General features: G+C 54.2%; 2 protein-coding genes across 2 annotated transcripts in view; both read left to right on the top strand.

Annotated features, from left to right (window-relative positions):
- Window positions 1-4,363: 4,363 nt before the first annotated feature.
- On the top strand, window positions 4,364-20,945 carry LOC125638558 (uncharacterized). The gene is given in 6 exon segments (XM_075129076.1): window positions 4,364-4,472; window positions 4,771-4,884; window positions 5,742-7,072; window positions 7,296-7,398; window positions 15,747-16,908; window positions 20,870-20,945. Coding segments are annotated over 6 exon segments (2,853 nt in total). The 5' UTR covers window positions 4,364-4,405.
- The window catches only part of LOC125638525 (integrin alpha-L), a 29,294-nt gene continuing 27,576 nt past the window's right edge, over window positions 20,730-22,447 (top strand). Inside the window, exon 1 of the mRNA XM_048854412.2 lies at window positions 20,730-21,048. Within this exon, the coding sequence (XP_048710369.2) occupies window positions 20,988-21,048 (61 nt within the window). The 5' untranslated portion in view covers window positions 20,730-20,987. The remainder of the gene's footprint in view (window positions 21,049-22,447) is intronic.

Raw genomic sequence — 22,447 nt, 5'->3', positions numbered from 1 at the left:
CATCCCTTTCTATTTCTGGGACTCCCCTCCTCAGCACATATGGCTCCATCCCCCATACAATACCCCATACATATGGCTCCATCCTCCGTCCCCCATATGGCTCCATCTGCCATACAATTATCCCCTGTTCACCTCCCATTCCTGAGGCTCTATCTGCCTCCCCATCCCCTATTCCCCCCTTCTCCCTATGTATTCCCCCTTCCCCCATATCAGGGTCCCTCATTTTCCCTCTAGCAGCGGTTCTCTATGCCCCCATTCCCCCATGCCAGGGTCTCTGTGCTCCTATTCCCCCTGTACCAGGGTCACCCATTCTCCTGCTCATGCCAGGGGCTCTGTACGCCCCCTCACACCCTGCTTTGCCCCTTCCCCCGGTTTTTATTTTCTTTCTATCTGGGAGCTAAGTCATAGAATATAAGGGTTGGAAGGGACCCCAGAAGGTCATCTAGTCCAACCCCCTGCTCAAAGCAGGACCAATTCCCAGTTAAATCATCCCAGCCAGGGCCTTGTCAAGCCTGACCTTAAAAACCTCTAAGGAAGGAGATTCTACCACCTCCCGAGGTAACGCATTCCAGTGTTTCACCACCCTCATAGTGAAAAAGTTTTTCCTAATATCCAATCTAAACCTCCCCCACTGTAACTTGAGACCATTACTCCTCGTTCTGTCTTCTGATACCATTGAGAACAGTCTAGAGCCATCCTCTTTGGAACCCCCTTTCAGGTAGTTGAAAACAGCTATCAAATCCCCCCTCATTCTTCTCTTCTGCAGGCTAAACAATCCCAGCTCCCTCAGCCTCTCCTCATAACTCATATGTTCCAGACCCCTAATCATTTTTGTTGCCCTTCGCTGGACTCTCTCCAATTTATCCACATCCTTCTTGAAGTGTGGGGCCCAAAACTGGACACAGTACTCCAGATGAGGCCTCACCAATGTCGAATAGAGGGGAACGATCACGTCCCTCGATCTGCTCGCTATGCCCCTACTTATACATCCCAAAATGCCATTGGCCTTCTTGGCAACAAGGGCACACTGCTGACTCATATCCAGCTTCTCGTCCACTGTCACCCCTAGGTCCTTTTCCGCAGAACTGCTGCCTAGCCATTCGGTCCCTAGTCTGTAGCTGTGCATTGGGTTCTTCCGTCCTAAGTGCAGGACCCTGCACTTATCCTTATTGAACCTCATCAGATTTCTTTTGGCCCAATCCTCCAATTTGTCTAGGTCCTTCTGTATCCTATCCCTGCCCTCCAGCGTATCAACCACTCCTCCCAGTTTAGTATCATCCGCAAATTTGCTGAGAGTGCAATCCACACCATCCTCCAGATCATTTATGAAGATATTGAACAAAACCGGCCCCAGGACCGACCCTTGGGGCACTCCACTTGATACCGGCTGCCAACTAGACATGGAGCCATTGATCACTACCCGTTGAGCCCGACAATCTAGCCAGCTTTCTACCCACCTTATAGTGCATTCATCCAGCCCATACTTCCTTAACTTGCTGACAAGAATACTGTGGGAGACCGTGTCAAAAGCTTTGCTAAAGTCAAGAAACAATACATCCATTGCTTTCCCTTCATCCACAGAACCAGTAATCTCATCATAGAAGGCGATTAGATTAGTCAGGCATGACCTTCCCTTGGTGAATCCATGCTGGCTGTTCCTGATCACTTTCCTCTCATGCAAGTGCTTCAGGATTGATTCTTTGAGGACCTGCTCCATGATTTTTCCAGGGACTGAAGTGAGGCTGACTGGCCTGTAGTTCCCAGGATCCTCCTTCTTCCCTTTTTTAAAGATTGGCACTACATTAGCCTTTTTCCAGTCATCCGGGACTTCCCCGGTTCGCCACGAGTTTTCAAAGATAATGGCCAATGGCTCTGCAATCACAGCCGCCAGTTCCTTCAGCACTCTCGGATGCAACTCGTCCGGCCCCATGGACTTGTGCACGTCCAGCTTTTCTAAAAAGTCCCTAACCACCTCTATCTCCACAGAGGGCTGGCCATCTCTTCCCCATTTTGTGATGCCCAGCGTAGCAGTCTGGGAGCTGACCTTGTTAGTGAAAACAGAGGCAAAAAAAGCATTGAGTACATTAGCTTTTTCCACATCCTCTGTCACTAGTTTGCCTCCCTCATTCAGTAAGGGGCCCACACATTCCTTGGCTTTCTTCTTGTTGCCAACATACCTGAAGAAACCCTTCTTGTTACTCTTGACATCTCTGGCTAGCTGCAGCTCCAGGTGCGATTTGGCCCTCCTGATAACATTCCTACATGCCCTAGCAATATTTTTATACTCTTCCCTGGTCATATGTCCAACCTTCCACTTCTTGTAAGCTTCCTTTTTATGTCATGTTATGTTTTAAGTCATGCAGGATGTCAGCCTTTCAAACTGAGATGGGGGGGCTGGGACACAGGAAGGTGTCATCAGCCTCTCCTTTGAGCTACGGACAATTATGGAGGTGGTGGAAGCTGTAGCTTTGCTAGCCAAAGACCAAGGGCTGGGTGCACCCCACATTTCGCCATTCCGGTTTTCTGGGTGTTTTTTTCCTGTTTTTTGCCAGATCCATGGGGTTCTGCCCCTTGACACCTAGAACAGGGCCTGAAATTGCGGAATTGATCAGCCAGGGCATTCAAAAGTGATCGCATTACAGACCAACAGAGAAATGTCATCAAAGTTGAGTGTAATGATGTGTGTGGAGATGCTTTGGTGGGAGCTTGAATCTTATCAGATGCCAGGAAAACCATGTTGAGAGAGACCCTGTCCCTGAATTACATGGTGGGTTGGGGAGAAGGTTCAGAGCCTTGACATAATGGGCTAGAGAGCCTCATTGAAATCACTGGAGCGATGCCACTTTACACCAGCTGAGAGTCTGACCGCATTGAGTCTTCTCCAATTTCTTCCATATGGGGTAGGATCCAGTGCCCTTGCTCATTAAGATGTCTTGTAATCTTCATGTGCGGGGTGCCAAATAATATCAGCCCGTCCCCTGCCATATCAGCCAGGGGACGGGCTGATATGGCAAGGGACGGGCTGATATTAGTTGGCAATCTGTTCTGGAGACAAGGTTCTCTCAGCCAGGCTGAAAGGGAACTGAATACTGGAAGTATCTGCATCAGAGTGAGTTACTTTCCCTTCCCCTGCTCAGCAGGAAACATTAACCCCCAGGCCCAGCCTGTACCCTATATATCTATGCCTGTCCCGAATTAAGAACATAAGAACGGCCCTACTGGGTCAGACCAAAGGTCCAGCTAGCCCAGTATCCTGTCTTCCGACTGTGGCCAATGCCAGGTGCCCCAGAGGGAATGAACAGAACAGGATGAAGTGATCCATTCCCTATCGCCCATTCTCCGCTTTGGGATTTGGAATCCAAATGCTGCGGGCTCTTTGCTCTGCTGGATCTTGCAGCCTCTTGTAATGATGCCTCTGGCCGGGACGTCTGCCTGGATTGAACCTAGGAGCTCTGGATCTGAAAGCTCAAGGCATGGCTGCCTGAGTGATGGGATCAGAGCCCTCAGCTGAGAGGCTGCAGGAAGCTCATAAACGTCCAGAAATAGTCTGGCCACTAGATGGGGACACACAAGTCACCCGGTGTGGGTTATTCTTCGGGTTGGGGTGAAAGTCCCAAAGGCCGCTAGAAACCGGAGGTCCCTGAGAGGCCCATGGCCTCCTGCCCTCTCCAGCGCCTGGCTCCTCTCTCCAAGTTGCAGGGAGCTGCTCGTTCAGGAGCCAGGGACATCTGGGGAAAGTCCCCTCTGTGGCCAGCACTGCCCTGGAGGCTCCCAGACTTCCGACCATCCCCACCGCTAATATCAGTTCCCAGTGGGTACCCAGATCCCACTCCCACACGCTAGTTCCTGGAGCCAGGGCCAGATTCCCAGTTAGGCCCAGGAGGCACATGCCCAGGGGTGCTGGCAGCGTTCTAGGGGTGCCTAAAAGTTAATAGTGGGTTAAAAGTTTCATTTTTGAATGGAAAACACCAAGGTCAGCTGGGGGGGCACTGAAGACGCTGTGCCTAGGGGCGCGTAAGGTGTCAATCTGGCCCTGCCTGGAGCCCCCACTACAGGGGCAGGGGTTACAACAGCCCAGGATATGTCAGAGCCAGGGTCCGGCCCCGGGGGGGTGCAGGGTTCCCGGGGGGGGTCTCTGAGGGAGGGTGCGAGGATCCCCCATTGCAAGTGGGGTGCAGAGTATCCCCCACCTGCCCTGGGGCGGGGGTTAGACACTGCTCCGCGCCGGGGTCTTTGGTGCCTGTTCGGGGCGGGGGGGGTCTCTCGATTGCCGGTGCTCTGGCGAGCTCAGAGTTAAAACCAGCGAGCTCCGAGAGCCGCCGAGCCCCGGGCCGGAAGGGAGGGGCCGGCGCGGTCCCAGGCCACGTGCGGCGGGAGCGGGGAGAGCCAGCCGCAGAGGCAGGACATGGCTGCCCGGGAGGCGGATCGGAGCCGAACTGGGACCGGAGAGACCCCCCCATCCAGCTCCGGGGGTCTGTGCAGCTGAGGCCGGCAGGGTCCCTGTTCCAGCCCTGCCCTCCCCGTGCATGTTCAATAAACCCCCCGTGCTTAGATCCCAGCGGCAGCTCCTCCATGGGGCCGTGCCCGGACCCATCGCTACAAGGGGCCAGCTGCTGCCCCCCCCCCGGCCCCGTGTGCCTGGAGATCCCTGATTCCCCTGCAGGGGGCGCGGCCCATCTGCCCCCAGGGGTCTCCCTGCCTCAAAGAGCCCATGGGAACATCCCCCCCTCACCCCCCAGGCGCATCTCACCGGTTTCTTCTCCTAAACAGGATTCCCCGACCCCAACCCGGCCGGGATCCCCCACATGGAGCCAGGGGAAGAGCCGAGGGCCCTGGATCTCCAGGGCTCCGAGGAAAGAGAGACCCCGAGAGGCGCCCACCCAGGTGAGGAATGAGCCACACCGGCTCGGAGACCCTCCAGGAGGGAAGGGAAACGCTGGGATCCCAGCAAAGCCACCGGGAGCCCCCAGTTCTGTCTCCGCTAGTGTGGCAGCACGTACACGCCTTGCCCCGCGGTGCCAGGTGCTGCATAAACACAGAGACCTAGTGTCTGACCCAAAGAGCTTTCACCCTTAAGAGGCAAAGGCAGGCAAAGGGTGCTAGGCGGGAAAGGGATGCAACGTACAAGGGTTTGGCCCGACACAGCTCCGTGTATCGGGCTCTAGCAATGTATGGCCAGATCCACAGCTAATGTCAATCCGTGTTGCTCGTTGATTCGCACCAGCTGGGATCTGGCCCATTGACTCCAGTGTAGTGATGCCCATTTACACAAGGGTGGGATCTAGCCTGATCCCCACCTTAAATACCAGCTGGTACTCCCCGCTTCCTTCGTCCTTGTTATAAAAGATTAAATGAGCGTTGCAATATGAGTTTCAGATATATCCTCGTTATTCAAGGCTCTGAGTTTTCGGTCCTAGCCTTCGTATCACATACAAATATAAATAATTCCCTAATCATCTCGTCTCACTCAGCAGGTGCCCTGTCCTCATGGGAGGTGTCACTCCCAGCTCCCACTTGTCCTGCCTGATGCCTGGCAGGAGCCCTCCCTCCCTTCAGTCTTTCTCTGGGGACTCAGCTGGGCCGCTGGAGCAGACCCCGCCCCTCCTCTCTCTCTTCAGGGAAGGGTTTGTGGGATTTCGCTTCCTGCCCATCAGGTTTTCCACTCCGTGACCAACTACTTGGCCTCCCCTCGCCAGCACAGGGAACGAGCCCTGGCTGGATTCTCTCTCTCGCTCTCCCAGCAGGTGCCGGGGCAGCCAGTGAGAACGAGGAGGAGAATCCCCAGCAAGAAGGGCCTGCAGAACCTGAGCGACACGCGCCGTCCTGGAGCCCCGAGCAGGGAGACGTCGGTGGGGCGGGACGGCAGGGAGGAAACCTCCCAAGGGAGAGCTCTGCTGAGCGAGAGGGAGATCCCTGGCAGCTCCAAGACTCCTCTGGGTGTCCGGAGGGGAGACTGGCCATATGTGGGCAGTGTGGGGAGAGCTTCTCTCAATACAAAGACCTCGCTGAGCACCAGAGATCCCACAGAGAGGAGAGGCCCCATCAATGCCCTGACTGCGGGAAGGGTTTCACCTGCAGTTCCCACCTCCTCCAGCACCAGCGCACCCACACGGGCGAGAGACCCTTCCAGTGCCCCGACTGCGGGAAGGGCTTTGGGGTCAGCTCCCACCTAGTTGTCCACCAGCGGGTCCACACCGGGGAGCGGCCCTACAAATGCCCCGACTGCGGGAAGGGCTTCAGCCAGAGCTCCCACCTGGCCAAGCACCAGCGCACCCACACCGGGGAGCGGCCCTATAGGTGTGCGGCCTGTGGGAAGAGCTTTGGGGACAGCTCCTACCTGATCCAGCACCAGCACGCCCACACCGGGGAACGCCCTGGCGTGGGCGGTGAGATGGGTGCAGAGGACAGGCCTCACCCGTGCCCCCAGTGCGGGAAGAGCTTTGGCACCAAACTGGCCCTGAGCCGGCATCAGACGGTGCACAGCGAGGAGCGGCCCTATGAGTGTGCTGAGTGCGGGAAGAGCTTCAAGCTCAGCCGGCTGCTCATCCAACACCAGCGGATCCACACCGGGGAGCGGCCCTACCGCTGCCCCGACTGCGGGCAGAGCTTCGGCCGCAGCTCCCACCTCCGCTCCCACCAGCACGTCCACACCGGGGAGAAACCCCACCCCTGCCCTGACTGCGGGAAGGGCTTCAGCCACAGCTTCCAGCTGGCTCAGCACCGGCGCGTCCACACGGGGGAGCGGCCCTACGGGTGCCCTGCCTGCGGGCGCAGCTTCAGCCACCGCTCCACCCTCATCAAGCACCAGCGCACCCACACCGGGGAGCGGCCCTACCACTGTGCCCAGTGCGGCAAGAGCTTCAACTGGAGCTCCGCGTTCAACAAGCACCGCCGGACCCACTCGGAGGAGCGGCCCTTCCGCTGCTCGGACTGCGGGAAGGGCTTCCGCGAGAGCTGCACCCTCATCCAGCACCAGAAGATCCACTCGGAAGAGAAACCCTACAAATGCCCCGACTGCTGCAAGAGCTTCAGCCTCAGCTCCTACCTCGCCAAGCACCAGAAAATGCACACGGCCTAGGGACGCCAGCGGGGGACCTGCCCTGCCCGCACAGGGGTGTCTCGCACTCACAAGGCGTGCCCACTCATAGCCCCGTGCGGTCCGTGGGGGGAACCCCCTTCAGTGTGACAGCCCTTCTCGGGGGTCCACTCTGTCTCGGGGGTTAAACCCCTCCACCTCCTGGAGCCGCACCTCTCTGAGCCTTAGTACACCTGTTTCTCGCCATCGGCCCCCTCAGGGAGTCCACTTGCTCTGGACCTCCGGGGCCTCCACTCCCAAAGGGAATAATGCCACCCTGTTCTCTAGACCGGAGCGACTCTCGGCCAACGTAAAACAGGAGGGTTTATTGAGCGTTTGAACACAGCATAGGAAACTCTCAGGGCGACTCCTGAGCTGAGCCTCCGGGTCGCCAGGTCACCAGTTGCTGGGGTATCCATTCTCCAGGCCATTGGCTGGGGTCCCAAGTTCCCTCGCCGGTCCTCTGTAACAACAAATTCCCTCTCCCATCACCTCGTTAAACCAGTAACACACAGGGAAACTGAGTCCCACCCCCTCTGCATGCAAACCATTGGAAAAAACAAGAAAATCCCCCACTTCGTCACAAGGGGCATTGTGGGTACATTTCTGGAGTGGGTATGCACCCCCTGCTTGCACAGAGATGTCCTCTTGTCTTCCCTCTGGTGACTGGAGCGTGTATCAGAATTTATGTGGAATTTGTGGCCCTGGAGGTTTTTAAGAACAGTTCCGGATCTCGGACAGCTCCCACCTCTCATTGAGGGTCTAGGTATATTTGATCCTGCCTCAGTGTGGAGGAGAGGACTAGATGACTTCTCAAGGACGCTTCCAGCCCTCCATTTCTATGACTCTGTGAGTCTGCTGCTAACCCCTAAACTGATTGAATTTCCCATGGGACGAAAACTTTGAATGTCAGAGATTTTAAAAATTTGATTTTCACCCCGATTTGTTGAAAGCTCATAATTTTTCACAAAATATTATTGGGGAAAATATTTCATTTTATTTATTGTTTTGACTAATTATGTCTTCTGTTATCTGAGAGGCAGTGTGGTCTAGGGCAGTGTTTCGCCACCAGGGCCTTTTCTTGTGGCAACAGCCTCCTGGGCTGTGATGGGGGCAGAGGGGCACACAGCAGTGGCCCCTGTCCCAGGGCCGCCAGCAGTGGTTGGTCTCTGCCCCCCTCTGGAGACAGACACGCTGCAGGTGCAGGCAGCAGGTAAATTCCCCACTTTCCCGGGGTAAGGTGGGCAGGCTTCAGCTATGGGGCTTCGGTCTCCATCCACGCAGTGGCGGCTCTGGTTCAGGCTCCAGCCCCAGGCTCACCATCCCCTATGCACACCCCTATTGTCCCTGGGCCCCGCTGCCTCCCTGCCCACCTCTCCAACCAGGGCTTAATCTGTCCCAGGGCTTGCCGGGGCTGAGTAAGTCTGCTGTGAAAAGTGATATTAGCAAACATACAAAGATCACTTTCACAGCAGAAAACTTATCAGCTAGCAAGTCTTAGGGGGGGAAGAAAAAGCGCAACCAAAAAAGCAAAAGAAACCACAAAAAAGACAAGAACACGGGAAGCACCTTATTTGTGTTTCTATTCTGTTTATGTCCAGTAACAAATAGAGACAGCTGTAAATTATTTTTATTACCGAGTCTGAAAAAACCCTACATAAATTACAATGATTTGGACATATGTGCATATTTATATGTTTTTCCTAAAGTTAATTAACTATTTTAGGAAAACTTGTCAGCGCGGCCACCAGCAAGAGTTGGTGGCCGCACTCTGAGGCCCCCAAAAAATTTGTTGTGAGATCCCCTGGTCTAGTGGATCGCACACTGCACTGAGACATGGATTCTATTCCCAGCTCTGCCACTGGCCTGCTGGGTGACCTTGGGCAGGTCATGTCACCCCTCTGTGCCTCAGTTTCCCCATCTGTAAAATGGAGGTGATGATACTTGACCTTTGTAAAGCACTTTTTGAGATCTACTTGAGGAAAAGCACTGTGTATAAGAGCGTGGCAGTATTATATTATAAATTTTAATATAAAGTAAAAGTCAAAATGATAAAGTAACATTCATAGATTCCAAGGCCAGAACGACCATTGTCATCAGCCTATCTGACCTCCTGCAGAACACAGGCCATAGAACTTCCCCCCAAAAATTCCAAGAGCAGAGCTTTTTGAAAAACAAACAATCTTGATTAAAAATTGCCAGTGACGCAGAATCCATCACTTCGTAAATTGTTCCAAAGGTTAATTACTCTCAATGTTAAAAACTGACACCTTATTTCTAGTCTGAATTTGTCTAGCTTTAACTTCTGGCCTTTGGAACTTGTTATACCTTCTTCTGCTAGATGTAAGAGCCCACTATCACATATTTGTTTCCCCTGTAGGTACTTAGACTGTGATCAAGTCTATAACCTTCTCTTTGTCAAGCTAAATAGATAGACTCAAGGAGATCAATTGCTGTGAGGCAGTTTGTGGGGCTAACTGGTGTGATCATTGGAACCCCGCAGGAAATGGACTGGTAGAGCTGCAAGATGTGACTACAGAAGAACAGGGTCCCCCAGGGTGAGCCTGGGAATGAGTTCTCCGGGCACTCGGAGGCAGTGTTTTACATGTAAGTCACTGGGCTAGAGCTCTACAAATCTGGTTCCGTGACTGCCCCAGCCTCTTCATGAGATTGTGGGCATCTCTGTCTCAATTTCCCTATCTGTCTTTTTCTCTGTTTAATTGGTAATTTCTTCAGGCCAGGAGGTGTTTCTGAGTGTGTTTCTGTGCAACGCCCAGCAGAACGGGGCCCCGAGATGCTATGTAATGCAAACAAAGAAATGGGAGTGTGAGACCTTACTATTTCTTTACTACCATGACAGAGTTGTGTGGCCCAGTTTGGGCAAGGGTGGGATGCCTTAGACCTGGCTAATTTGGACACCTTGGTCTTGGATACCTTTATGTGGATGTCTCCTTGTTTTTCCTAACAAATCTTGTTTCAGTAAGATCCACGTTGACTTGGACTCTCAGGAATTTCCCAGAAGGATAAATGAGCCATCAACCTTTCAGGATGGGTGGCTGAATGGGACCTAACTCGGCTTGTGAATTATTATCTAAAGGGTTGAAGCGAAGTGACCATTTTCTATAAGGTGTGTCACTCCCTGGGCTATGTCTAAAGGACAGGTCAGTTCAGCCAAACCCATCAGGATCCCTCCCGACCCTGCCCAGCCAACTCAGGAATTATGGTCCAGAGGGTAAGAGTCCTCCTATGGCTGTGTCACACCCAGCCAGTGGAAGATGCTGGATAACCAGGGCAAGTTGAAGGGGTGTAAGGTTGCAGCAAGATTTCCTTTGCTTAGTGGGAGGTTCCTGTGGTTTAACCCCATCTCTCCCAGCATTCTCTGGTTGCTGATCTCCCTTGCCCGGGGTGAGGGGACTTCAGTCTGCAACGGCTGGCATCAGTCCCATCTCACCTCAGTGAGGATCTCAAAAAAGTATCCGAGAGAGGCGAATGCCTCTATCTCTAGGGTGGTGGTGGGGAAAGCCAGCTAGGGTCTCTCCCTCTCCTCAGCGGACCCCAAAGGACACAACCCCATCCCAACTGCACCCAGTCTGCTCCCATGTACAGCAGTCACGGAACTTTCCAAGCCTTAGTGTTCCATCTGCCCCCATGGCTATGGAACGTTCCTGACCCCAAGATTCCATCTAGCCCAGGTTCCAGGCCCCAATGTTCCACTGACCCTGGAACCTCCTGAGCCTCAAAGTTCCAACTGCCACAGACCCCTCCTAGCTGGAGCAGTGAGTGGGGGTGCCGGGCACAGGGGAGATGCAGAGAAGAGCCTCAGTGAGAGGCGGCTCCGGGGGAGGGAGAGAAACAGCGGCTGAGACAGGAAATCCCCTGCCTGGAGGAAGTGGCCACAGGGACAAGGGGTTGGGAGCCTGAACCACAGCTGGGACCAGAGAGATTCCCCCCAGCCAGCCCTGGGAGCTGCATGGAGGGAGGCGGGGTCTGTGCAGCTGAGGCCAGAAGGTTCCCCCCTTTGCCCCCGCAGCAAGTTTCAGGGCAGCACAGGAGATCAGTGCAGCAGAGTGCCCCCAGCCACATTCGGGAGCCATGGAGTGCGTGAACACAATAGGCTGCTGGGAACAGGAGGGGCTGCTCCCTGAGAAGCCAGACAGATGGATGTTCCCAGGTGGGGGGCACCCAGCTCCTCTCTCCACAGCGCTTACCAAGCTCCTAGTTCTCCTGGGCCCAGAGCAGCCCGAGAAGCTCCCAGGTATCTGGCCACACCCCATCTCCTTGACCTAAAATGGGTGATGTGGGGGCAGGAACCCATGAATTGTCAGATTCCAATGGGCTTTTCACAGTCAAACCTGGTCTTTGCAGGGCGGTTTCTCACTGTGTGACTTCAATAAACAAGGATTTTTTTTTTTTAAAGGAAACTAGGAAAAACAATCCCATCATGTGCGACTCTAAGAATCTTATCTCATAGGTGACTGGCGTGGCCTGAGCCCCTTTTGTTCTGTGGACCAGCCCCCAGAGGGGGATGTGGCTAAGCTTTTAGCCCACAAGCCACACAATTAACTGGTCGACAAGCACTGAACGTAGGATCAGCTTTCCTGAGTTCTCTCTCTAGCTCTGGGAGGGATGTGGGGTAGAGCAGGACTCCTGGGTTCTGTCTGCAGTGCTGGGAGGGGCGTGGAGTCTAGAGCAGTGGTTACAGATCAGATCATAGGGGAACACAGTGTTTTGGCCTGTTCCTTACAAAAGACAGTCCCCTCCCGGGCCTGGAGATGCTGGAGGTTCCCAGGCATTCTGGGGCCCTGCCCCAAACTATCCATTCCCAGCAGGTGTCCAGACCTGGCTCCCCAGTGAGGCCCTAGTTCCCAGCTGGCTGTGATCACTGTGGCGCCTGGGGAATGACCCCCTGCCCCAATGCTTTGCACTCTCCTGGCTCTGGTCCTGGAGCCCCAGTTATAATGGCCTTGGATACATCAGAGAAAGAGCCCCCTGGGGTTTCCCTGGGGGCTCTTTGGGAGGGAGAATGGTTCCCTCTTTAGAACCATCCTGTGAGGGGCGGAATTCCCGGATTTTGTGGGGCGCTGCATTAAAGTCCAGCCAGGTCCATAATGGGTCCCCCAATATCTGCTCCTGCTGTGAGTTCGCTCTGGGACTGTGAGCCTGCAAGGGTCCAGATCCCCTGCCCCACACAGCCCTAGCTAGGGGGTCTGTGTTATCCGCCCCAGGGAATCTGCACCAGTCCGCTGAGCTCCCCCAACGCCGGCTCCTCGGGGTCCCAGCTGAACCCCCAAACCAAGACCTGGTGCCAGGGCGGGCATGGACGGGCACTGGGGCAGCTGGGCAGGGCCACCGTCCCGGCGAGACCGGGGCATCGGAGATGGGGCAAGAGGAGCCAACGGATGTGGGTACGCCAGGGATAGGGGGTCTCTCCTGAAGGTGTGGGGAACTGGTGCATCCTCCACAGGAGGGATCTATCCCCCCCTCTCTCCAGCCCAGCCCCCCGGGCGGGACCCTGCATCCTTCCGCCCCGTGCAGAGCCTTTCCCGGCTCCTGGGGCCGCCAGGCCGGGCTATCCAAAGCGGATCTTCCCGGAGCGGAGCCGCCCGAGCCGACCGCGGGGTTGCAATAGCGCAGGGACCTTCCTGTCCAACCCCCCTGCCTGCACCCTGGGCCGGGGACTCAGGCAGCATCCGCTGCCCAAGGGGCCGGACCCCCTGTCTGCAATGAGCCCCCCCCCCCCGCGCGCCCCAGGGGACCAACCAGTAACCCCCCCACCCCGTGCGCTGCAGCCGGGCGGTGAGTGGGGGCGCAGGGGCGGCGGCTCCGGGGAGGGAGAGAAACAGCGGCCGGGGCAGGAAATCGTTGCTTGGACGAAGCGGCCGCAGGGCCGGGGGGGTCGGAGCCGAAGGGGGGGCTGGGACCGGAGAGCACCCCCCCACACACACAGCTTTAGGGCGGTGCTGGGAGAGGTGGGTCTGTGCAGCTGAGCCCAGCAGGCTGTCCCCCCCATTCCCACCCCAGCCCAGCAGCGAGCCCCCGGGACCCCACTGGAGGTTGTGGTTTGTACCACTTCCTTGGAGCAAAGTTACTGACCCCAGGCAATGAAGGGGAGTCGTGTGCTGAGATCTCCCCCCCCCCCCCCCCCCCCAGCAATTCGCGTGAGAGCCATTGAACCAAACTGTCAACCCTGGATCTGCTGGAAACCACTCCCTAGCTCCTGCACCTCGGCACGTTTAGGCTGCTTTTTGCAGCTCTGGCGTGGCATGAAAAGGGTTAACACACTGTGTGGTTTCAAGGCCCTTAGGTGATGTTTGCAAAATGACTTCTACTGCTAAGTGTGACTCATTCGTCAAAACACCTCTTCCCTGTGTCATAGATCAGATCAGTAACTTAACAGCCCTCGAGTGGGGTTCCCCTACAGCCCAGGGGGCCCCACTGTGCTAGAACTTGGGTGGGGGGTTTTTTCGGATGAGATTATAAATGTAGTTGACAGAGGCAATAGTGTTGATGTAAGATAGACTTCTGTAAGGTGTTGGCATTGCTACTGAATGACATTTTGAAAAAAAACTAGAACGATGTAAAATTAACCTGGCGCACATGAGAGGGACCAAAAGCTGGCGAAGTGATAGGTCTGAAAATGTAACTGTAAAATCATCACCAAGTGGGTGTATTTCTAGCGGGGTCCCACGGGGATCAGTTCATGGCACCCCCACTATTTAACATTTTTATCGATGACCTGGCAGAAAACATAAAATCGCCACTGATAAAGTTTACTGGCAACACACAAAATGGGAGGAGCGATGGATTATGAGGAGGACAAGTCACTGATACGGAGCGATCTGGATTGCTTGGTAGACTGGGTGCAAGCAAACAATCTGTGTTTTAATATGGCTAAATGCAGGGGTGAAAGTAACATTCAACACTTACCGGAGTAAGAGGCGGGGCCTTGGGTGGAAGGGGCGGGGCTGGGGGGGTCAGCGTCCCCCAGCCACGCTGCCTGGCCCGCGCCGCCTGGGGCAATTTAAATCACCGGCCCTGGGGCAGCTGCTCCTTTTGCCCTCAAAGCAGGGTCCTTTGCCACAGCAGTGCTTTCACGTTGGCTCCATACGGGCCGGTACCGAAGGCCACCTTTTACCAATACACCGTACAGGCCCGTACCAGCTTACTTTCACCCCTGGCTAAATGTGACTATAGAAACAAAGGATGTAGATGATGCTTACAACTTTAACCTGAGAAGCAATGCCTCTGAAGACTTGGAGGTCATGGCGGATAATCAGCTGACCATGAGCTCCCCATGTGATGCTGTGGCCAAAAGGGATGAGACATGATTTAGTTGGTGTTGGTCCTGCTTTGAGCAGGGGGTTGGACTAGATGACCTCCTGAGGTCCCTTCCAACCCTGATCTTCTCTGATTCTATGCATAAGCGGATGCATACACAGCAGTATCTTGAGTAGGAGTAGGATGGTTATTTTACTTCTATATTTGGCACTGATGTGACCACTGCCGGAGTACTGTGGGTTCCATTCTTGTGTCCACAATTAGAGAAGGATGTTGCTACATTGGTGAGAGGGTTCAGAAAAGAGCCCCAAGACCGATTAAAGGATTAGATTTCAGAGGAACAGCCGTGTTAGTCTGTATTCGCAAAAAGAAAAGGAGTACTTGTGGCACCTTAGAGACTAACCAATTTATTTGAGCATGAGCTTTCGTGAGCTACATGAAGTGATGAAGTGAGCTGTAGCTCACGAAAGCTCATGCTCAAATAAATTGGTTAGTCTCTAAGGTGCCACAAGTACTCCTTTTCTTTTTAAAGGATTAGAAGGATTAGAAAACAGGCTTTATAGTGATAGATTCAAGGAACTCAATCTATTTAGTTTAACAAAGAGAAGGTTAAGGGGTGACTTGATTACAATCTTTAAGCACCTGCAGGGGGAACAAATATTTGATAATGGGCTTTTCAATGTAGCAGACAAATATATAAGACAATCCCATGAGTGCAAGCTGAAGCTAGACAAATTCAGACTGGAAATAAGACATATGTTTTTACAGTGAGGGTAATAACAACTGGAAGATTTTACCAAGGGTCGTGGTGGATTCTCCGTCATTAGCAATTTTAAAATCGAGGGGATGTTTTTGTCTAAAAGATCCGCTCTAGGAATTATTTTAGGAAAGTTCGTTGGCCTGTGTTAAGCAGGAGTTCACAACAGATGATCACAACGGCCTCTTTTGGCCTTGGAATCTGTGAATTGTACTGGGTGATGCACAGATCCTGACTAAGATCTGGGCCCCCATTGTGCCAGGCCCTGCACAGACCCAGGCTGAGATCAAGCCCCATTGTACCAGACACCACACAGACCCCTACTAAGATCAGGGTCCCCCATTGTGGCAGGGGCTGCATAGGCCCTGACCGAGATCAGCGACAAACCCCTTGCCCCTCCTCCCTCCCCAGCGCAGGGAACGAGCCCCGGCTGGATTCTCTCTCTCTCCCAGCTGGAACGGGCTGCAGGAGCAGAGTGGCAGGGGAGGTCCCAGAGCCGGCAGGTGGCAGGTGGCAGGGCAGGGCAGGTCCCTCCCTGCCAACCAGACAGCTCCAGGGGAGATCAGAGCTTGGACCTGAGTCATAGTGTTTGAGGTTCATTCACTCTCTCCCAGCAGGTGCCGGGACGGGCGTGAGAACGAGGAGGAGCTGGGACCTTCTCAGGAAGAGGTGTGGCAGGAACCCCCCAAATGTCCCTCTTGCCACCCGAGCTGGGGGAGCCGCTGACCATCTGCAGCCAGTGCGGGAAGAGCTACAGACTGAGCACCCAGTTCCTGCGGCACCAGCGGACCCACGTCCGTGAAAAACCCTTCAAGTGCGACGAGTGTGGGAAGAGCTTTGTGGCCAGCTCGGCCTTGCTCACACACCGGCGTGTCCACTCCGGGGAGCAGCCCTACCGTTGTGCCGACTGTGGCCGGCACTTCAGCCGCAGCTCCAACCTGATCCGGCACCAGCGCACCCACCGAGAACTGCGGCCCCACCAGTGCCCCGATTGCGGGAAGAACTTCGCTGAGGCCTCCTGCTTCCTGCAGCACCGACATTCCCATGCAGGCGAGCGCCCCTACCTCTGCCCTGACTGCGGGAAGAGCTTCCGCCACCGCTCCGCCCTCCTGGCCCACCGCCGCACCCACCTGGGGGAGCGGCCCTACACGTGCTCCGATTGCGGGAGGAGCTTCCACCAGAGCTCCCAGCTCTCCGCCCACTGCCGGGTTCACCTGGGCGTCAGGCCCTTCCAGTGCCCTGACTGTGGGAAGAGCTTCTTGGACAGTTCCTCGCTGATCATCCACCAGCGCATCCACACCGGAGAGAAACCCTACAGGTGCCCCGAGTGCGGGCGCAGCTTCAGCCGCAGCTCCAACCTCCTCCGGCATCAGCGCATCCATGCCAGGGAGCAGCCTTTCAAGTGCCCCCAGTGTGGGAGGAGCTTCCGGGATGGCTCGGGTCTGGCTCAGCACGAGGGGTCCCACCTGAAAGCCAAGACATACCAGTGCACCCAGTGTGGGAAGGGTTTCAGCCAGAGCGCCACCCTCATTAGGCATCAGAGGATTCACACCGGGGAGCGGCCCTACACCTGCCCTGAGTGCGGGAAGAGCTTCAGCCAGAGCTCCACCCTCTTCCGACACCGGAGGATCCACACAGGCGAAAGGCCCTACAAGTGTCCCCAGTGTGGGAAAAGCTTCATCGAGAGCTCGGCCCTGATCCAGCATCAGAGAAGTCACACGTGACAGAGGCCACTAGGGGAGTGCATCCGTTGGAAGTCAACCATTGGCCAGTATCAGTGTGGTGTCGGCCGGAGCAGGTGCTTGGAATATTATGGATTCATTGGCGGGAGGAGAACATCAACCATTGGCCAAAGTCAATGTGGCATTGGCATGACAGCATGGCTGGAACATCGTAGATTAATTGGCTGGAGGAGAGCATCAGCTATTGACCAATATCACTATGGTGTTGTTGTGCATTTGTGTCTGGATTATCATAAATTAATCAACCGGAGGAGAAGGTCAACCACTGGCCAATGTCAACATGGTTTTCGTGTGAGAATGTGGCTGGATTATTGTAGATTAATCAACCTGAGGAGAAGATCAACCATTGGCCAATGTCAACGTGGTTTTGGTGTGAGAACATGGCTGGACTATCACAGATAAATTGACTGGAATTTTCAAATGACCCTAAAGGTGTCAAGTGACCAGGTTTGAAATCCCCCCTTGGAAATCCCAACCATAGATGTGGAAGGCCAGAAGGGACCATTACAATCACCCAGCCTGTCCTTATGCCTAGCACAGTGATATACTGACATTCTCGGCAGTGTGTGGCGGAGGTGTGGAGTCTGGTCAGTGGTAATTGAACTTTCCTGTCTCTGTACGAATTGTCTTTTCCAAGGCTGTTTGACGTGGTATTTAACAAGGTGAAACAGCAATCCCCAAAACAAGAACCCATCATTTCTGCCATGCAAATGGACCAAATGTCAGTGTTTAAAGTGACCTGCAGAGGGGGGGAAAGTTAAGGCTGGGTTTGAGCCCCTTTTCTTGATCTTTTATGAAAAAATTCTGGCCGTTTTATTTTTTTTTAAATTCTGCTTGGTTTGGGTGTGTCCCACAGTAAAGTTGTGTCTACACTCATTTGTAGCTGTTTCACTACACCGGTCTAGTTAAAGGGGTGCAGCCCCCATAGTGTGGGCTCAGTTATTCTGTTATGAAGGGACTTTTTTTATTATTGCTATTCATTTCTATTTACTGTAGTGCTTCGGAATCCTTGGTGTGGACCAAAACCCCACGGTGCTTGGTGCTGTACAGACACGGAACGAGACGTCAGTCCCTGTCCCAGAAATTGTACAATCAAAGTCTAGAACAAGAGACAACAGATGGATACAGACGGAATGATGGTGGAGTACAAGGAAACAATGGGACACTGCTGGTCAGCATGACTGACCGTGGTCTCAGCACCAGCGGTCTAAACACTGTCAAGTTTTTTGTAGGACTGATGGCATAGGAGGGATTTGAAGGAGGAGGATGTTTAAGGGGGAGCCCCTCCCCGGCATGAGAGTTCAGCATGGGAGAAAGCGCAAAGGGTCTGGTTTTAAAAGGTCAGTCCAAACTGGATTGAAAAATGGCCAGTGATGGAGAGTCTACCGTGACCCGTGGAGAGTTGTTCTTATGCTTAATTATTATTCTCACGAAACTTTGCCCCTTATTTCCAGTCTGAAATTGTCTAGCTTCAACCTCCAGCTCTTAGATCTTGTTATGCAATGTAACTGTATCAGTTAAAAAAAAAATAATAAATCACACCCCGACCACCAAAGCTCTGCTGGAAAAAGACGTAGGGGAGACCCAATGATACCGGTGAAAAAGGCCGTGTTGCTGGAATAGCTTATTCTGCCTGGGGAACCGATAGAAGCCAAGCTAAAGGAATTCTGTTGGTGGCATAAGCTAGGTCTCCGCAAGGGGGCTTGCTAGTATAGCTCTAACCGGGGTTCTCAAACCTTTTTTGCTGGGATGGGGACCCCCTTTGAAAATAGTTCAGGCTGTGATGCTCCCCCCTCCCATGCCATCCTTACTTCTGCGCTGCTGCTGGCAACAGCGCTGCCTCCAGAGCTGGGCGCCTGGCCTGCAGCCACTGCTCTCGCGACCCCCCTACAATAGTCTTGTGACCCCCTTTTGGGCCAGGGCCCCCAGTTTGAGGAACTCTGTGCTATAAACTACACGTTTCCCAAACCCGAAGCAAAGCTCTGTGTAAGCGCGTCTCTCTTACCAACAGAAGCTGGTCCAGTAAAAGATACTAGAGTACCTCACCCACCTTGCCTCTGATATCCTGGGACCAGCCTGGCTGCAACAACACGGCATAAGCTACACGGCAGACTCTTTCTAGTGTAGACGAGACCCAACTCTGTGTGGCTAGACCACATGGGGAGGGGTTTAGGCGTCTACTCCGTCCATGCTTCTGTAGCAGAGATGTCTTCTGTTAGATTCAATCATTCCACTGGCCCTCTGTGGCAATACAGTGGGGGTAGGGAATTATTCCCTTGGGGTTGGAGGGGGGGCGGGGGTCAATCCAGCAGCAGGTGCTGTTGGTGGGGCTGGTGGCAGGAAGGTCTCCACGCTGTTACAGGCCCGCTCTGGGGAAGTGAGGGGGTTAGGAGCTTCGTAACTTGAAGTCTACAGTAGATTCCTCGTGAGATGCAGCTGGTGGGGGTGGAGGGTATGGGGGCTGTTTAAACAAGGATCTCTCACTTGGCGCTGAGATGCGGCCGCTTCTGGAGTGGAATGTGGGGGTGATTAACAGGAACAGTGCTTTAGGAGGGAAGTGAAAGAGAATCCTGCAGTCAGTTGAAGCCACAACTGGGGGGCATGGCGGGTAGAGGGAAATGAAATGGAATTACCCAACTGGGATGCTATTTTTATTGCTGTTTGTATTACAGTAGCAGCCAGAGGCTTGAACTGAGGTCAGAACCCCATTGTGCGAGCTGCTGCCCCGACACACAATGAGACAGTCCCTGCCCCCAGGAACTTAAAGCCTCTAGGTCAGGGGTCTCAAAGTGCCGGCCCACGGGCCATCTGCGGCCCGAGAACCTCCCCGCTGCGGCCCGCAGAAACTTTTTTAAAACTTCTTTCATCCCTCCCTGGGGGAGGGGAGCAGGCAGGAGAGATGCAGCCCCGCTGCCGGCTCTGTCTGCTGCAGGTGCCTCCCCCCGCAGCTCCCACTGGCTGGGGGAGAGGGACGGAGATACCATCACCAGTCGCCGGGCAGAGTCAGCCGTGGCGGTTGCATCATTGGTTGCTGGGCGGAGTCAGCTCTGGAGGCCAAGTCACTTTTTTCCACAATGAACATAAACAAGTCAACGTAGCAAACACAACTCTCTGGTGCCCACCTGGCTGCAATCCTGAAGGTTTCAACGGCTCAGTTCCCTGAGGCCAAACATCAACAAACTGGCAGAACTGAAGCATTGCCAGGTGTCTGGCAAACACGAAAAGCTCTCTGGCAGGCGAAGCATTGTATCAAGTGGTACGACAGCGGTATTCTTTCCAAGACATTCGAAAGAAAAAATACACTAGAAACATTTTCTTTTCTACACACCATCTTCAGTGACATTATTGGCCCGCTGGGAGGATTTGAGGACTGGCCCTGGCCCGAAGGGAAATGGAGTTTGAGACCCCGATCTAGGTAGAGCGTTTTTCAGATGGGGACACCAAGGCTCAGGGGCTCGGGGACCTGACCCAGGAGCTAATAGCAGAGCCAGGAATTGAACGCAGGTCTCCAGCACAGCACCTTAACCAAGGCCCTGGCCCCCTCCTGGTTCTGCCAGCAAGCTGCGGGGTCACGCCCCGATGCTGGGGGGAAAGATCTGAGCTCAGTTTCTTCCATTCAGCCCATCACAGTGGCATCTCTTGGAGCCAAAGGGCACAACCCCTACTCCCAAAGCAAGGGCACCCCAGGACCACAGTTTACACGTAGTCCTGTTTTTCCAGTTGGGGTCCCCTGACATGACACCCCCTCCCCAAACCTGCTGCTCGGGGACACCTGACCCAAACAAGGCAGGATTTTTTGACACTCCCCCACCTTCCCCATGAGATGTTTCGAATTTTGTCACTGGAAATCAGCGTGAAGAGCGGAAGGAAGTGCTCTCACTCTGCAGATGCTTCTGCACTCCTCTCCCCCTCCCACATCCGTGGGAAAAGCGGGTGATAGAAATCTGCGTAATCATTTCCCCCAAACTCTGTTTCCAGCACCTCAAGCTGGCTTCTTCCCCCTCCGCCTGTGCCCAGACACTGTCTGCACAACGGGCAGGTGAGCCCGCCCGGCCGGATTTCTCCCTTTGCCATCATGCCCTGCGTCATCTAACTCCCCAGATCCCCGGGGATCCATCACGCTCCAGATCCTGACATGGCCAGGACCCCAGGTGCCTTCCCTCTGCTGTTGCTGTTGCTCGGGCTGCCTCTCAAAGGTGGGTTGAATTGAGGGAGCCAGGTTCGGTCAGTCTGAGCCCCCTTCCGGGTGCATGTGGAAGGCCCATGGGATGGAGGGTGTCTGAACTGAAAGCACCTGGTGGGGCAGCGGATTGAATGGGGAGGCAGCAGGGCGGAGAGGTTGGTTTGGCACCAGCCCCAGGTTTGGGGAAAACGGGGATGGGGATGGGAAGAACCAACCCTGGGCACTGCAGTTGGTTTGTGGGTTCCTCTCACTGCAGCAGCTGGCCTCAGGGCCAGGGGGGTGGGCTGCACCGATTGAAAAGGAAGGGGTGACGAGAGAGAAGCAGACTCATTAGAAATGTCATGGCAGCCGGGCAGCATCTGGTGTGTCTATAAAGGGAGGGCAGTGGAGTTTAGGCCATGCTCCAGTTGTTAGACAAGCCCCAGCCTGGAGCCCCTTGGTCGTTAGAGTTGCCCAGGACTGGGTGCCTTCGGCCATAAGCAATGTCCCGAGCCAGATGCCCTCAGTTGTCATTGTCACCCCAGATCAGATGCCCTCTGTCCTTAGCAATGCCCCTGTGACCGACCCAGGGTACAATCCAGACTAATGAGTAGCTGTGTCACCCCTGCCCTGTAATCCGGGGTGCCCTTTACAATGCCTTGATGCTGTAGCCTCTAGCCTGGACACTGCTCACAAAGAGTTTCCAGCATGCAATTCACTCCCAGCTATCTCTGTGTGATCTGCAGCCAGCCAGCCACACCCTGGCTCTTACCAGCCTTGGTTATACTGCAGGGTGATCCCAATTCACTCCCAGTCTCAGATTTCCCTCCAGAAATCTATGTCCTGTATTGCCCAGCCCTCTCGTGGACACTACAAGTTTATATAAAGTCTGTCATTTCATCAATAGAAATAATATGCACACACCTTGTTACCCCAAATGGAGTTTCCCTGACACTTCACTTTAAACACACTGGATTAGATAAAGCAGCAAAACAAGTTTATTAACTAAAAAGAGAGAGATTTTAAGTGAGTATAAGTAATGAGTAGGGCCCTACCAAATTCACGGTCCATTTTGGTCAATTTCACGATCACAGGATTTTAAAAACCGGAAATTTCATGATTTCAGATATTTAAAACTGAAATTTCACAGTGTGGTAATTGTAGGAGTCCTGACCAAAAAAGGAGTTGTGTGTGTGTGTGTGTGTGTGTGTGGGTGGGGGGGTCGCAAGATTATTCTAACGGGGGTTCCGGTACAACCACCCTTACTTCTGCGCGGCTGGCGGCGGCGGTGCTGCCTTCAGAGCTGGGTGTCCGGAGAGCAGCAGCTGCTGACTCGGAGCCCAGCTCTGAAGGCAGCAGCATAGAAGTAAGGGTGGCAAAACCGCAACCCACCCAGAAATAACCGTGTGACCCCCCTGCAACACCCGTTTGGG

Source organism: Caretta caretta, chromosome 6 (assembly GCF_965140235.1).
Source record: "Caretta caretta isolate rCarCar2 chromosome 6, rCarCar1.hap1, whole genome shotgun sequence".
Classification (NCBI taxonomy): Eukaryota; Metazoa; Chordata; order Testudines; family Cheloniidae; genus Caretta; species Caretta caretta.
Note: the sequence above shows the minus strand (reverse complement) of the source record. Positions and strands in the feature narration are given on the sequence as shown.